This window comes from Pristiophorus japonicus, chromosome 7 (assembly GCF_044704955.1).
Source record: "Pristiophorus japonicus isolate sPriJap1 chromosome 7, sPriJap1.hap1, whole genome shotgun sequence".
Taxonomy (NCBI): Eukaryota; Metazoa; Chordata; class Chondrichthyes; family Pristiophoridae; genus Pristiophorus; species Pristiophorus japonicus.
In genome coordinates, this window is record NC_091983.1 from 211,300,540 (window position 1) to 211,317,938 (window position 17,399).

General features: G+C 45.1%; 1 protein-coding gene across 2 annotated transcripts in view; it reads left to right on the plus strand.

The window, feature by feature from the left end:
- Positions 1 to 4,520: 4,520 nt before the first annotated feature.
- The window catches only part of bub1 (BUB1 mitotic checkpoint serine/threonine kinase), an 89,020-nt gene continuing 76,141 nt past the window's right edge, over positions 4,521 to 17,399 (plus strand). For both annotated transcript variants that reach the window (XM_070885759.1, XM_070885760.1), the window contains exon 1: positions 4,521 to 4,628. In XM_070885759.1, the coding sequence (XP_070741860.1) occupies positions 4,588 to 4,628 (41 nt within the window). In that variant the 5' untranslated portion in view covers positions 4,521 to 4,587. The remainder of the gene's footprint in view (positions 4,629 to 17,399) is intronic.

Sequence of the window (17,399 nt, forward strand, 5' to 3'; positions counted from 1 at the left end):
ACAGAAGCAAAAGACAGAAAGGAGATGAGTAAAAGTGGAGGGCAGAGAAACCCAAGGCAAAAAACAAAAAGGGCCACTGCACAGCAAAATTCTAAAGGGTCAAACTGTAATAAAAAGGCAAGCATGAAAGCTCGGTGCCTCAATGCAAGGAGTATTCGGAACCCAGGAGAGGGCTCTGAGCTAGTTAGAGCTCAGATGAACAGGACCCCAAGAAAGAATGCAAAAGGCAGGAGGCAACAGAGCAGAGTAGCACAGGGATAAGTGAAAACCACAAGGTCATAGGAAGGGACAATATGTATGAATATAAAGGGGCTGCAGGAGGGGTCAAAACTAAAAATCATGGTTTAAAAACTAATATTAAAACACTCTACCTAAACGCACGCAGCATTCGAAATAAAGTAAATGAGTTGATGGCACAAATCATCACAAATGGGTATGATTTGGTGGCCATTACAGAAACGTGGTTGCAGGATGGCCAAGACTGGGAATTAAACATACACGGGTATCTGACAATTCGGAAGGATAGATAAGAAGGGTAAGGAGGTGGGGTGGGGTAATAAAGAATGATATCAGGGCAGCTGTGAGAGATGATATTGGCTCGAATGAACAAAATGTTGAATCATTGTGGGTGGAGATTAAAAATAGTAAGGGGAAAAAGTCACTGGTGGGTGTAGTTTATAGGCCCCCAAATAATAACTTCACAGTGGGGCGGGCAATAATCAAGGGAATAATGGAGGCATGTGAAAAAGGAACGGCAGTAATCATGGGGGATTTTAACCTACATATCGATTGGTCAAACCAAATCGCATGGGGTAGAATGCATACGGGATTGTTTCTTCAAACAGTATGTTACAGAACCTACAAGGGAGCAAGCTATCTTAGATCTGGTCCTGTGTAATGAAACAGGAATAATAAACGATCTCCTAGTAAAAGATCCTCTCGGAATGAGTGATCACAGTATGGTTGAATTTGTAATACAGATTGAGGGTGAGGAAGTCGTGTCTCAAACGAGCGTACAATGCTTGAACAAAGGGGACTACAGTGGGATGAGGGCAAAGTTGGCTAAAGTAGACTGGAAACACAGACTAAACGGTGGCACAATTGAGGAACAGTGGAGGACTTTTAAGGAGCTCTTTCATAGTGCTCAGCAAAAATATATTCCAGTGAAAAAGAAGGGCGGTAAGAGAAGGGATAACCAGCCGTGGATAACCAAGGAAATAAAGGAGAGTATCAAATTAAAAGCCAATGAGTATAAGGTGGCCAAGGTTAGTGGGAAACTAGAAGATTGGGAAAATTTTAAATGACAGCAAAGAATGACTAAGAAAGCAATAAAGAAAGGAAAGATAGATTACGAAAGTAAACTTGCGCAAAACATAAAAAGATAGTAAAAGCTTTTACCGATATATAAAACGGAAAAGAGTGACTAAAGTAAATGTTGGTCCCTTAGAAGATGAGAAGGGGGATTTAATAATGGGAAATGTGGAAATGGCTGAGACCTTAAACAATTATTTTGCTTCAGTCTTCACAGTGGAAGACACAAAGACCATTTGCTGGTCACGGGAATGTGGGAAGGGAGGACCTTGAGATAATCACTATCACTAGAGGAGTAGTGCTGGACAGGCTAATGGGACTCAAGGTAGACAAGTCCCCTGGTCCTGATGAAATGCATCCCAGGGTATTAAAAGAGATGGCGGAAGTTATAGCAGATGCATTCGTTATAATCTACCAAAATTCTCTGGACTCTGGGGAGGTACAGCGGATTGGAAAGCAGCTAATGTAACGCCTCTGTTTAAAAAAGGGGGAAGACAAAAGGCAGGTAACTATAGGCCGGTTAGTTTAACATCTGTAGTGGGGAAAATGCTTGAACCTATCATTAAGGAAGAAATAGCGGGATATCTAGTAAGGAACGCAACATGGATTCATGAAGGGGAAATCATGTTTCACTAATTTACTGGAATTTTTTGAGGATATAACGAGCATGGTGGATAGAGGTGTACCGATGGATGTGGTGTATTTAGATTTCCAAAAGGCATTCGATAAGGTGCCACACAAAAGGTTACTGCAGAAGATAAAGGTATGCGGAGTCAGAGGAAATGTATTAGCATGGATCGAGAATTGGCTGGCTGGCAGAAAGCAGAGAGCCGGGATAAATGGGTCCTTTTCGGGTTGGAAATCGGTGGTTAGTGGTGTGCCACAGGGATCGGTGCTGGGACCACAACTGTTTACAATATACATAGATGACCTGGAGGAGGGGACAGAGTGTAGTGCAACAAAATTTGCAGATGACACAAAGGTTAGTGGGAAAGCGGGTTGTGTCGAGGACACAGAGAGGCTGCAAAGAGATTTAGATAAGTTAAGCGAATGGGCTAAGGTTTGGCAGATGGAATACAATGTCGGAAAATGTGAGGTCATCCACCTTGGAAAAAAACAGTAAAAGGGAATATTATTTGAATGGGGAGAGGGACCTGGGGGTCCTTGTGCATGAATCCCAAAAAGTTAGTTTGTAGGTGCAGCAGGTAATCAGGAATTCGAATGGAATGTTGGCCTTCATTGCGAGAGGGATGGAGTACAAAAGCAGGGAGGTCCTGCTGCAACTGTATAGGGTATTGGTGAGGCCGCACCTGGAGTACTGCGTGCAGTTTTGGTCACCTTACTTAAGGAAGGATATACTAGCTTTGGAGGGGGTACAGAGACGATTCACTAGGCTGATTCCGGAGATGAGGGGGTTACTTTATGATGATAGATTGAGTAGACTGGGACCTTTACTCGTTGGAGTTCAGAAGGATGAGGGGTGATCTTATAGAAACATTTAAAATCATGAAAGGGATAGACAAGATAGAGGCAGAGAGGTTGTTTCCATTGGTCGTGGAGACTAGAACTAAGAGGCACAGCCTCAAAATACAGGGGAGCCAATTTAAAACTGATTTGAGAAGGCATTTCTTCTCCCAGAGGGTTGTGAATCTGTGGAATTCTCTGCCCAAGGAAGCAGTTGAGGCTAGCTCATTGAATATATTCAAATCACAGATAGATAGATTTTTAACCACTAAGGGAATTAAGGGTTACGGGGAGCTGGCGGGTAAGTGGAGCTGAGTCCACGGCCAGATCAACCATGATCTTGTTGAATGTAGGAGCAGGCTCGAGGGGCTAGATAGCCTACTCCTGTTCCTAATTCTTATGTTCTTATGTTCAGAATAGGAGACCAAAACTGAACACAATATTCCAGGTGAGGCCTCACTAAGGCCCTGTACAACTGCAGCAAGACCTCCCTGCTCCTATATTCAAATCCCCTCGCTATGAAGGTCAACATACCATTTGCCTTCTTTACCGCCTGCTATACCTGCGTGCCCACATTCAGTGACTGATGAACCATGACACCCAGGTCTCGTTGCAACTCCCCTTTTTCTAGTCGACCGCCATTCAGATAATATTCTGCCTTTGTGTTTTTGCCCCCAAAATGGATAACCTCACATTTATCCACATTATACTGCATCTGCCATGTATTTGCCCACTCATTTAATCTGTCCAAGTCACCCTCCAGTCACTTAGCGTCCTCCTCACAGCTCACACCGCCACCCAGTTTAGTGTCATCTGCAAACTTGGAAATATTACACTCTATTCCTTCATCCAAATCGTTAATGTATATTGTAAAGAGCTGGGGTCCCAGCACTGAGCCCTGCGGCACCCCACTAGTAACTGCCTGCCATTCTGAAAAGGACCCGTTTATCCCGACTCTCTGCTTCCTGTTTGCCAACCAGTTCTCTATCCACGTCAGTACATTACTCCCAATACCATGCGCTTTGATTTTGTACACCAATCTCTTGTGAGGGACCTTGTCAAAAGTCTTTTGAAAGTCCAAATACACAACATCCACTGGTTCTCCCTTGTCCACTCTACTAGTTACATCCTCAAAAAATTCCAGAAGATTCGTCAAGCATGATTTCCCTTTCATAAATCCATGCTGACTCGGTCTGATCCTGTCACTGCTTTCCAAATGGGCTGCTATTTCATCCTTAATGATTGATTCCAACGTTTCCCCCACTTCTGATGTCAGGCTAACCGGTCTAGAATTACTCGCTTCTGGCCTCCTTCTGTGCTGTAATATTCTATGTTCTGGAATTCTGCATCAACTGCTCCAAACTATTCAGGAGGATGACACAACGAGATCAACTGCAACTTATTACCTTGTTCCATTTCACTCTAAATAGTAAACAGTTGCTGCCATATGTTGGTTCGCTCCTTCCTACACTACAGAAATATATCAAACCAATCCATTTCTTCTTCATTCAGGAAACACTTGCTTCGTGGTTGCGTCGCGCGACGAGAGCCCTGCGGTGCACGCGCAGGAAGAAATGTTGCTGGACGCGCGCGCGCGCAAGTGTTCGTAAGGGCATGGGTGTGGAATAAAGGAGGCGGAGCAGGCTCCCGCGCCACTGATTGGCTGCCGGAGAATAGGTGAAAGGTTAGAGGCGCGCGACAGCAGCCAATGGCCGTTGAGGAGCGAGGTGACGGTTATACTTTTAAAAAAAGGGCTCGCGCGGCTCCGTGTCTGTCTGCCCGCCCGCGGAAGGTAAACAGTTCCGAGTGGAGATGGCCGCCGGCGGCACCATGGACTTGCAGCAATGCTGGCAGTGAGTTCACCTCGGTAGAGCTGGGAGCTTTGTGGCGAGCTGTCGAGTTAGCAGGCATTCCCGAGGGCGAGGGGCGGGAGGATGATCTGTTTAAATCACACTGGCCAGGCCAGCTGGGCTTTTCCTTGTGTATTCCCACCTCCCCCAAGTGACGCGGCTCATTTTGGTCACTTTTTCAAAGTTCGGCGAAGCGGTTCAAATAAATGAATCACAAAGTTGCTGCAATGTATAGACAGGACAGTAGAAGGCAAGTCTCATCAGAGGCAGTCCCTCGAATCGAGGATGACTTGCTTCCACGTCAAAAAGTTCACCGGTGTTTCAATGATGGACCTAAAATTCCAGGTCCGAACTAAATCTAGGCAAGTCTAGACAAGTTATGCCAGGGCTGTGCAATGCATGCACTGATCATATCGATTATTTACCTATTTTTTAAGGGAAGGTTGTGCCTATGGTCCCACATGGTAAGCTGATCAAAAAGGTCAAAGCTCGTGGGATCCAAGGGAGAGTGGCAAATTGGATCCAAAATTGTCTCAGTGCCAGGAAGCAAAGGGTAATGGTTTGAGGGGAGTTTTTGTGACTGGAAGGCTGTTTCCAGTGGGGTTCCACAGGGCTCAGTATTCTGTCCCTTACTTTTTGTTGTGTATATATATATTAATGATTTAGACTTAAATGTCGGGGGGCATGATAAAGAAATTTGCAGATGATATGAAAATTGTTTGTGTGATTGACAGTAAGGAGGAAAGCTCTACACTGCAGGAAGATATCGATGAATTGGGCAGAAAAGTGGCAAGTGGAATTCAATCTAGAAAAATGTGAAATAATGCATTTGGGGAGTGGCAACAAGGCAAGGGAATACACAATAAATGGGAGGATACTGAGAGGTATGGTGGGACAGAGGGATGTTGGAGTGTATATCCACAGATCCTTAAAGGGAGCAGGACAGGTAGATAAAGTAGTTAAAAAGGCATACGGAATGCTTTCCTTTATTAGCCAAGGCATAGAATATAAGAGCAGGGAGGGTTATGCTTGAACTGTATATAGCATGAGTAAGGCCACAGCTTGAGTACTGTGTACAGTTCTGGTCACCACATCACAACAAAGATGTGATTGCACCAGAGAGGATGCAGAGGAGATTTATGAGGATGTTGACAGGACTGGAACATTTTAGCTATGAGGAAAGATTGGATATGCTGCGGTTGTCTTTTTTTACAGAGTAGGCTGAGGGGAGATTTAATTGTGGTATATAAAGTTATGAGGGGCTGAGAAAGTGGATAGGAAGGACCTGTTTCCCTTAGCAGAGGGGTCAATAACCAGGGACCACAGATTTAAAGTAGTTGGTAGAAGGATTAGAGGGGAGATGAGGGGAAAAAAACATTACCCAGAGGGTGATGGGTGTCTGGAACTCTGCCTGAAAGAGTGGTAGAGGCAGAAACCCTCATCACATTTAAAAAGTACTTGGAATTGCATTTAAAGAGCTGTGACATACAGGGCTACAGACCTGGTGCTGGAAGGTGGGATTAGGCTGGGTAGCTCTTTTTTGATTGAGCATCATCGTCGGCAGTCTCTTGAAATTGAGAAAAATTTGCTTCCACGCTAAACATGAGTAGTGAGGTTGGGGACAGCATAAAACAAGAAATAAGGGATGTGTGCAATAAAGGTACAGCAGTAATCATGGGTGACTTTAATCTACATATAGATTGGGCTAACCTAACTGGTAGCAATGTGTTGGAGGAGGATTTCCTGGAGTGTATTGGGGATGGTTTTCTAGACCAATATGTTGAGGAACCAACCAGGGAGCTGGCCATCCTAGACTGGGTGATGTGTAATGAGAAGGGATTAATTAGCAATCTTGTTGTGTGAGGCCCTTTGGGGAAAAGTGACCATAATATAGTAGAATTCCTATTTAAGATGGAGTGTGACAAAGTTAATTTGGAAACTAGGGTCCTGAACTTAAGGAAAGGTAACTTTGTTATGAGGTGTGAATTGGATAGAATAGACTGGCAGAGGATACTTAAAGGGTTGACTGTGGATAAGCAATGGCAAACATTTAAAGATCACATGGATGAACTTCAGTAATTGTACATCCCTGTCTGGAGTAAAAATAAAACTGGGAAGGTGGCTCAACCATGGCTAACAAGGGAAATTAAGGATAACCAAGGAAGAGGCATATAAATTGGCTAGAAAAAGCAACAAACCTGAGGACTGGGAGAAATTTAGAATTCAACAGAGGACGACTTAGTGTTTACTTAAGAAGAGGAAAATAGAGTATGAGGGGAAGCTTGCAGAGAACATAAAAACTGACTGCAAAAGCTTCTATAAATATGTGAAGAGAAAAAGATTAGTAAAGACAAACGTAGGTCCCTTGCAGTCGGATTCAGGTGAATTTATAATGGTGAACAAAGAAATGGCAGACCAATTGAACCAATATTTAGGTTCTGTCTTCACAAAAGAAGATACAAATAACCTTCCGAATGTACTAGGGGACAGTGGGTCTCGTGAGAATGAGGAACTGAAAGATATCCTTATTAGGTGGGAAATTGATGGGATTAAAGGCTGATAAATCCCTGGGCCCTGATAGTCTGCATCCCAGAGTACTTAAGGAATTGGCCATAGAAATAGTGGATGCATTGGTGATCATTTTCCAACAATCTATCGACTCTGGATCAGTTCCTATGGACTGGAGGGTAGCTAATGTAACGCCACTTTTTAAAAAAGGAGGGAGAGAGAAAGTGGATAATTATAGACCGGTTAGCCTGACATCAGTAGTGGGGAAAATGTTGGAATCAATCATTAAGGATGAAATAGCAGCCCATTTGGAAAGCAGTGACAGGATCAGACCAAGTCAACATGGATTTATGAAAGGGAAATCATGCTTGACGAATCTTCTGGAATTTTGAGGATGTAATTAGTAGAGTGGACAAGGGAGAACCAGTGGATGTGGTGTATTTGGACTTTCAAAAGGCTTTTGACAAGGTCCCACACAAGAGATTGGTGTACAAAATCAAAGTGCATGGTATTGGGGTTAATGTACTGATGTGGATAGAGAACTGGTTGGCAGACAGGAAGCAGAGTGTTGGGATAAACGGGTCCTTTTCAGAATGGCAGGCAGGTACTAGTGGGGTGCCGCAGGGCTCAGTGCTGGGACCCCAGCTCTTTACAATATACATTAACGATTTGGATGAAGGAATAGAGTGTAATATCTCCAAATTTGCGGATGACACTAAACTGGTTGGGGTGTGAGCTGTGAGGAGGACGCTAAGAGGCTGCAGGGTGACTTGGACAGATTAGGTGAGTGGGCAAATGCATGGCAGATGCAGTATAATGTGGATAAATGTGAGGTTATTCATTTTGGGGGCAAAAACAGAAAGGCAGAATATTATCTGAATGGCGGCAGACTAGAAAAAGGGGAGGTGCAATGAGACCTGGGTGACATGGTTCATCAGTAACTGAAAATGGGCACGCAGGTACAGCAGGCGGTAAAGAAGGCAAATGGAATGTTGGCCTTCATAGCGAGGGGATTTGAATATAGGAGCAGGGAGGTCTTGCTGCAGTTGTACAGGGCCTCGTGAGGCCTCACCTGGAATATTGTGTTCAGTTTTGGTCTCTTAGTCTGAGGAAGGACGTTCTTGCTATTGAGGGAGTGCAGCGAAGGTTCACCAAACTGATTTCAGGGATGGCTGGGCTGTCATATGAGGAGAGACTGGATCAACTGGGCCTTTATTCACTGGCGTTTAGAAGGATGAGAGGGAATCTCATAGAAACTCACAAGATTCTGACGGGACTGGACAGGTTAGATGTGGGAAGAATGTTCTCTATGTTGGGGAAATCCAGAACCAGGGGATATAGCCTTAGGATAAGGGGCAGGCCATTTAGGACTGAGATGAGGAGAAACTTCTTCACTCAGAGTTGTTGACCTGTGAAATTCCCTGCCGCAGAGAGTTGTTGATACCAGTTCATTGGATATATTCAAGAGCGAGTTAGATACGACCCTTACGGTTAAGGGGATCAAGGGGTATGGAGAGAAAGCAGGAAAGGGGTACTGAAGGAATGATCAGCCATGATCTTATTGAATGGCGGTGCAGGCTCGAAGGGCCGAATGGCCTACTCCTGCACCTATTTTCTATGTTTGAGTCCTTAGGTGGCTGAACAGTCCAATACGGGAACCATAGTCCCTGTCACAGGTGGGGCAGATAGTCGGTGAGGGTGTGACTGGTTTGCTGCACGCTCTTTCCGCTGCCTGCGCTTGATTTCTGCATGCTCTTGGCAATGAGACTCGAGGTACTCAGCGCCCTCCTGGATGCACTTCCTCCACTTAGGGAAGACTTTGACCAGGGTCTCCCAGGTGTCAGTGGGGATATTGCATTTTATCAGGGAGGCTTTGAGTGTGTCCTTGTAACGTTTCCTCTGCCCTCCTTTTGGCTCGTTTGCCGTGAAGGAGTTCTGAGTAGAGCGCTTGCTTTGGGAGTCCCGTGGCTGGCATAGAAAATAGGTGCAGGAGTAGGCCATTTGGCCTTTCGAGCCTGCACCACCACTCAATAAGATCATGGCTGATCATTCCCTCAGTACACCTTTCCTGCTTTCTCTCCATTCCTCTTGATCCCTTTAGCTGTAAGGGCCATATCTAACTCCTTCTTGAATATATCCAATGAACTGGCATCAACAACTATCTGCGGTAGGGAATTCCACAGGTTAACAATCTGAGTGAAGAAGTTTCTCCTCATCTCAGTCCTAAGTAGCTTGCCCCTAATCCTAAGACTGTGTCCCCTGGTTCTGGACCTCCCCGTTATCGGGAACATTCTTCCCGCATCTAACCTGTCCGGTCCCATCAGAATCTTGTAAGTTTCTATGAGATTCCCTCTCATCCTTCTAAACTCCAATGTATAAAGGCCCAGTTGATCCAGTCTCTCCTCATATGACAGTCCCGCCATCCCAGGAATCAGTTTGGTGAACCTTCGCTGCACTCCCTCAATAGCAAGAACGTCCTTTCTCAGATTAGAAGACCAAAACCGAACACAATACTCCAGGTGAGGCCTCACCAAGGCCCTGTACAACTGCAGTAAGACCTCCCTGCTCCTATACTCAAATCCTCTAGCTATGAAGGCCAACATACCATTTACCGTCTTCACCGCCTGCTGTACCTGCATGCCAACTTTCAATGACTGATGAACCATGACACCCAGGTCTCGTTGCACCTCCCCCTTTCCTAATCTGTCACCATTCAGATAATATTCTGCCTTTGTGTTTTTGCCCCCAAAGTGGATAACCACACATTTATCCACATTATACTGCATCTGCCATGCATTTGCCCACTCACCTAACCTGTCCAAGTCACCCTGCAGCCTTTTAGCGTCCTCCCCTCAGCTCACACTGCCACCCACTTTAGTGTCATCTGCAAACTTGGAGATACTACACTCAATTCCTTCATCTAAATCATTAATGTATATTGTAAAGAGCTGGGGTCCCAGCACTGAGCCCTGCGGTACTCCACTAGTCACTGCCTGCCATTCTGAAAACGACCCTTTTATCCTGACTCTCTGCTTCCTGTCTGCCAACCAGTTCTCTATCCATGTCAGTACATTACCCCCAATACCATGTGCTTTAATTTTGCACACCAATCTCTTTTGTTGGACCTTGTCAAAAGCCTTTTGAAAGTCCAAATACACCACATCCACTGGTTCTCCCTTGTCCACTCTACTAGTTACATCCTCAAAATTCCAGAATATTTGTCAAGCATGATTTCCCTTTCATAAATCCATGCTGACTTAGACCGATCCTGTCATTGCTTTCCAAATGCGCTGCTTTTTCATCTTTAATAATTGATTCCAACATTTTCCCCACGACAGATGTCAGGCTAACCGGTCTATAATTACCTGTTTTCTCTCTCCCTTTTTTAAACAATGGCATTACATTAGCTACCCTCCAGTCAATAGGAACTGATCCACAGTCGATAGACTGTTGGAAAATGATCACCAATGCATCCACTATTTCTATGGCCAATTCCTTAAGTACTCTGGGGTGCAGACTATCAGGCCCCAGGTATTTATCGGCCTTCAATCCCATCAATTTCCCTAAAACAATTTCCCGCTTTATAAGGATATCCTTCAGTTCCTCCTCACTAGAACCTCAGTCCCCTAGTATTTCCGGAAGTTTACTTGTGTCTTCCTTTGTGAAAACAGAACCAAAGTATTTGTTTAACTGGTCCGCCGTTTCTTTGTTCCCCATTATAAATTCACCTGAATCTGACTGCAAGGGACCTACAATTGTATTTTATATTTTATATAAGCTTTTGTAGTCAGTTTTTATGTTCCCACCAAGATTCCTCTTGTTTGCTATTTTCCGCTTCCTAATTAAATCCTTTGTCCTCCTCTGCTGTGTTACAAAATTTTCCCAGTCCTCAGGTTTGCTGCTTTTTATATGCCTCTTCCTTGGATTTAACACTATTCTTAATTTCCCTTGTTAGCCACAGTTGAGCTACCTTGCCAGTTTTATTTTTACTCCAGACAGGGATGCATAATTGTTGAAGTTCATCTATGTGATCTTTAAATGTTTGCCATTGCCTATCCACCGTCAACCCTTTAAGTATCACTCGGCAGTCTATTCTAGCCAAGTCACGTCTCATACCATCGAAGTTACCTTTCCCCAAGTTCAGGACCCTAGTCTCTGAATTAACTGTGTCACTCTCCATCTTAATAAAGAATTCTACCGTATTATGGTCACTCTTCCCCAAGGGGCCTCGCACATCAAGATTGTTAATTAGTCCTTTCTCATTACACATCATCCAGTCTAGGATGGCCAGCCCTCTCGTTGGTTCCTTGACATATTGGTCGAGAAAACCATCCCTAATGCGCTCCAGGAAATCCTCCTCCACCACATTGCTACCAGTTTGGTTAGCCTAGTCATTATGTAGATTAAAGTCGCCCATGATAACTGCTGTATCTTTATTGCATGCATGCCTAATTTCTTGTTTTATGTTGTCCCCATCCTCATTACTACTGTTGGGTGGTCTGTATACAACTCCCACTAGCGTTTTCTGCCCTTTGGTATTCCAGTAGCTCCACCCATACAGATTCCACATCATCCAAGCTAATGTCCTTCCTTACTATTGCATTAATTTCCTCTTTAGCCAGCAACGCCACCCCACCTCCTTTTCCTTTCTGACTTTCCTAAATGTTGAATACCCCTGGATGTTGCGTTCCCAGCCTTGGTCACCCTGGAGCCATGTCTCCGTGATTCCAATTACATCATATCCGTTAACTGCTATCTGCGCAGTTAATTCGTCCACCTTATTCCGAATACTCCTCGCATTGAGGCATAGAGCCTTCAGGCTTGTCTTTTTTAACACCCTTTGCCCCTTTAGGATTCTGCTGTAATGTGGCCCTTTTTGCTTTTTGCCTTGGGTTTCTGTGCCCTCCACTTTTACTTTTCTTCTTTCTATCTTTTGCTTCTGCCCCCATTCTACTTCCCTCTGTCTCCCTGCATAGGTTCCCATCCCCCTGCCATGTTGGTTTAACCCCTCCCCAACAGCACTAGCAAACACTCCCCCTAGGATATTGGTTCCGGTCCTGCCCAGGTGCAGACCGTCCGGTTTGTACTGGTCCCACCTCCCCCAGAACTGGTTTCAATGTCCCAGGAATTTGAATCCATCCCTTCTGCACCACTCCTCAAGCCACGTATTCATCTGAGCTATCCTGCGATTCCTACTCTGACTAGCACGTGGCACTGGTAGCAATCCTGAGGTCCTACTTTTTAAATTTAGCTCCTAGCTCCCTAAATTTGTCTTGTAGGACCTCATCCCATTTTTTACCTATATGCACCACGCCAACTGACTTAACACGCTCCCTTCAAAATGTCCTGCACCTGCTCGGAGACATCCTTGACCCTTGCACCAGGGAGGCAACATACCATCCTGGAGTCTCAGTTGCAGCCGCAGAAACTTCTATCTATTCCCCTTACAGTAGAATCTCCTATCACTATAGCTCTCCCACTCTCTTTTCTGCCCTCCTGTGCAGCAGAGCCACCCACAGTGCCATGAACTTGGCGGCTGCTGCTGCCCTCCCCTGATGAGTCATCCCCCTGAACAGTACCCAAAGCGGTGTATCTGTTTTGCAGGGGGATGACCGTAGGGGACTCCTGCACTACCTTCCTTCCATTGCTCTTCCCATTGGTCACCTATCCCCTATCTGGCTGTATAACCTTTACCTGCAGTAAGACCAACTCACTAAATGTGCTATTCACATTATTCTCCGCATCGTGGATGCTCCAGAGTGAATCCACCCGCAGCTCCAGTGCCACAATGCGGTCTATCAGGAGCTGCAGCCGAATACACTTGCCGCATATGTAGTCGTCAGGGACACTGGAAGCGTCCCTGACTTCCCATAGTACAGGAGGAACATAACACGTGTCTGAGCTCTCCTGCCATGACTTAACATAGAAACATAGAAAATAGGTGCAGGAGTAGGCCATTCGGCCCTTCTAGCCTGCACCGCCATTCAATGAGTTCATGGCTGAACATTCAACTTCAGTACCCCATTCCTGCTTTCTCGCCATACCCCTTGATCCCCCTAGCAGTAAGGACCTCATCTAACTCCTTTTTGAATATATTTAGTGAATTGGCCTCAACAACTTTCTGTGGTAGAGAATTCCACAGGTTCACCACTCTCTGGGTGAAGAAGTTCCTCCGCATCTCGGTCCTAAATGGCTTACCCCTTATCCTTAGACTGTGACCCCTGGTTCTGGACTTCCCCAACATTGGGAACATTCTTCCTGCATCTAACCTGTCTAACCCCGTCAGAATTTTATATGTTTCTATGAGGTCCCCTCTCATTCTTCTGAACTCCAGTGAATACAAGCCCAGTTGATCCAGTCTTTCTTGATAGGTCAGTCCCGCCATCCCGGGAATCAGTCTGGTGAACCTTCGCTGCACTCCCTCAATAGCAAGAATGTCCTTCCTCAGGTTAGGAGACCAAAACTGTACACAATACTCCAGGTGTGGCCTCACCAATGCCCTGTACAACTGTAGCAACACCTCCCTGCCCCTGTACTCAAATCCCCTTGCTATGAAGGCCAACATGCCATTTGCTTTCTTAACCGCCTGCTGCACCTGCATGCCAACCTTCAATGACTGATGTACCATGACACCCAGGTCTCTTTGCACCTCCCCTTTTCCTAATCTGTCACCATTCAGATAATAGTCTGTCTCTCTGTTTTTACCACCAAAGTGGATAACCTCACATTTATCCACATTATACTTCATCTGCCATGCATTTGCCCACTCACCTAACCTATCCAAGTCGCTCTGCAGCCTCACAGCATCCTCCTCGCAGCTCACACTGCCACCCAACTTAGTGTCATCCGCAAACTTGGAGATACTACACTCAATCCCCTCATCTAAATCATTAATGTACAGTGTAAACAGCTGGGGCCCCAGCACAGAACCCTGCGGTACCCCACTAGTCACTGCCTGCCATTCTGAAAAGTACCCATTTACTCCTACTCTTTGCTTCCTGTCTGACAACCAGTTCTCAATCCATGTCAGTACACTACCCCCAATCCCATGTGCTCTAACTTTGCACATCAATCTCTTGTGTGGGACCTTGTCGAACGCCTTCTGAAAGTCCAAATATACCACATCAACTGGTTCTCCCTTATCCACTCTACTGGAAACATCCTCAAAAAATTCCAGAAGATTTGTCAAGCATGATTTCCCTTTCACAAATCCATGCTGACTTGGACCTATCATGTCACCTCTTTCCAAATGCACTGCTATGACATCCTTAATAATTGATTCCATCATTTTACCCACTACCGATGTCAGGCTGACCGGTCTATAATTCCCTGTTTTCTCTCTCCCTCCTTTTTTAAAAAGTGGGGTTACATTGGCTACCCTCCACTCCATAGGAACTGATCCAGAGTCAATGGAATGTTGGAAAATGACTGTCAACGCATCCACTATTTCCAAGGCCACCTCCTTAAGTACTCTGGGATGCAGTCCATCAGGCCCTGGGGATTTATCGGCCTTCAATCCCATCAATTTCCCCAACACAATTTCCCGGCTAATAAGGATTTCCCTCAGTTCCTCCTCCTTACTAGACCCCCCGACCCCTTTTATAACCGGAAGGTTGTTCGTGTCCTCCTTCGTGAATACCGAACCAAAGTACTTGTTCAATTGGTCCGCCATTTCTTTGTTCCCCGTTATGACTTCCCCTGATTCTGACTGCAGGGGACCTACGTTTGTCTTTACTAACCTTTTTCTCTTTACATATCTATAGAAACTTTTGCAATCCGTCTTAATGTTCCCTGCAAGCTTCTTCTCATACTCCATTTTCCCTGCCCTAATCAAACCCTTTGTCCTCCTCTGCTGAGTTCTAAATTTCTCCCAGTCCCCAGGTTCGCTGCTATTTCTGGCCAATTTGTATGCCACTTCCTTGGCTTTAATACTATCCCTGATTTCCCTTGATAGCCACGGTTGAGCCACCTTCCCTTTTTTATTTCTATGCCAGACAGGAATGTACAATTGTTGTAGTTCATCCATGCGGTCTCTAAATGTCTGCCATTGCCCATCCACAGTCAACCCCTTAAGTATCATTCGCCAATCCATCTCAGCCAATTCACGCCTCATACCTTCAAAGTTAGCCTTCTTTAAGTTCTGGACCATGGTCTCTGAATTAACTGTTTCATTCTCCATCCTAATGCAGAATTCCACCATATTATGGTCACTCTTCCCCAAGGGGCCTCGCACAACGAGATTGCTAATTAATCCTTTCTCATTACATAACACCCAGTCTAAGATGGCCTCCCCCCTAGTTGGTTCCTCGACATATTGGTCTAAAAAACCATCCCTTATGCACTCCAGAAAATCCTCCTCCACCGTATTGCTTCCAGTTTGGTTAGCCCAATCTATGTGCATATTAAAGTCACCCATTATAACTGCTGCACCTTTATTGCACGCACCCCTAATTTCCTGTTTGATGCCCTCCCCAACATCACTACTACTGTTTGGAGGTCTGTACACAACTCCCACTAACGTTTTTTGCCCTTTGGTGTTCTGCAGCTCTACCCATATAGATTCCACATCATCCAAGCTAATGTCCTTCCTAACTATTGCCTTAATCTCCTCCTTAACCAGCAATGCTACCCCACCTCCTTTTCCTTTTATTCTATCCTTCCTGAATGTTGAATACCCCTGGATGTTGAGTTCCCAGCCCTGCTCATCCTGGAGCCACGTCTCCGTAATCCCAATCACATCATATTTGTTAACATCTATTTGCACAGTTAATTCATCCACCTTATTGCGGATACTCCTTGCATTAAGACACAAAGCCTTTAGGCTTGTTTTTTTAACACCCTCTGTCCTTTTAGAATTTTGCTGTACAATGGCCCTTTTTGTTCTTTGCCTTGGGTTTCTCTGCCCTCCACTTTTCCTCATCTCCTTTCTGTCTTTTGTTTTTGCCTCCTTTTTGTTTCCCTCTATCTCCCTGCATTGGTTCCCATCCCCCTGCCATATTAGTTTAACTCCTCCCCAACAGCACTAGCAAACACTCCCCCGAGGACATTGGTTCCGATTCTGCCCAGGTGCAGACCGTCCGGATTGTACTGGTCCCACCTCCCCCAGAACCGGTTCCAATGCCCCAGGAATTTGAATCCCTCCCTGCTGCACCATTGCTCAAGCCACGTATTCATCTGAGCTATCCTGCGATTCCTACTCTGACTAGCACGTGGCACTGGTAGCAATCCCGAGATTACTACTTTTGAGGTCCTACTTTTTAATTTAGCTCCTAGCTCCTTAAATTCATTTCGTAGGAACTCATCCCTTTTTTTACCTATGTCATTGGTACCAACGTGCACCACGACAACTGGCTGTTCTCCCTCCCTTTTTAGAATGTCCTCCACCCCTAGATTAACTTAATTTAGCAACAATAATGCTAAAGGTTACTTACTGACAAAGAAAAGGAAAAACTACTCAGCAATCACTTACCCCCTTAGCTATGGCGTCACCTTTCGATTTCTTTCCACTTTTTTGCCTTCTCTCCCTGCTGCAGTTGTACTAGCTAGCCTTTATAGGCCGCTCCGACATCCCCGAACTTCTTGCTGTGATGTCACACTTTGTTTACTTTTCCTTTCAGGTCATGGAGTCGACACTGGTGGGGAAAACAAGACAAAGCAACACCTCCCGCTCCCACTTACCAAACTCTTGCCTTTGCACTCTGACCTACCACTGCACTCCGAGCAAGACCTCACCAAGCTCCCTCTTTTTATACTGTTCCTTGCTGACTCACTGGCCTATTTAAGGAAGCAGTTTTTAACTAGCTACCCAATTAACTAAGCTAGCTTGCTTGTTTGTCTCTGCTTAAACCTACAAGAATCCTACCTGTTTAATATTGCAGTTTTACTTAAACTTGTAATCTGATTTTACCTTTAGAAGCTACTAGAGATTGTCACTAGTAATTTACACCAACCTTGAAATGATTTAAAAGGGATTAACCCTTAAAGTCCTCCCACTTACCAAACTCTTACCGTTATCATGTGAACAGTGTGGCCTACCCAGCGGAGCTGATCAAGTGTGGTCAGTGCTTCAATGCTGGGAGTGTTGGCCTGGTCGAGGACGTGAACGTTGGTGTGTCTGTCCTCCCAGGGGATTTGCAGGATCTTGCAGAGACATCATTGGTGGTATTTCTCCAGTGACTTGAGTTGTCTACTGTACATTGTCCATGTCTCTGAGCCATATCGATTGATAATGAGCTGAATGGCCTCCTATGTCGTAATTTTCAATGA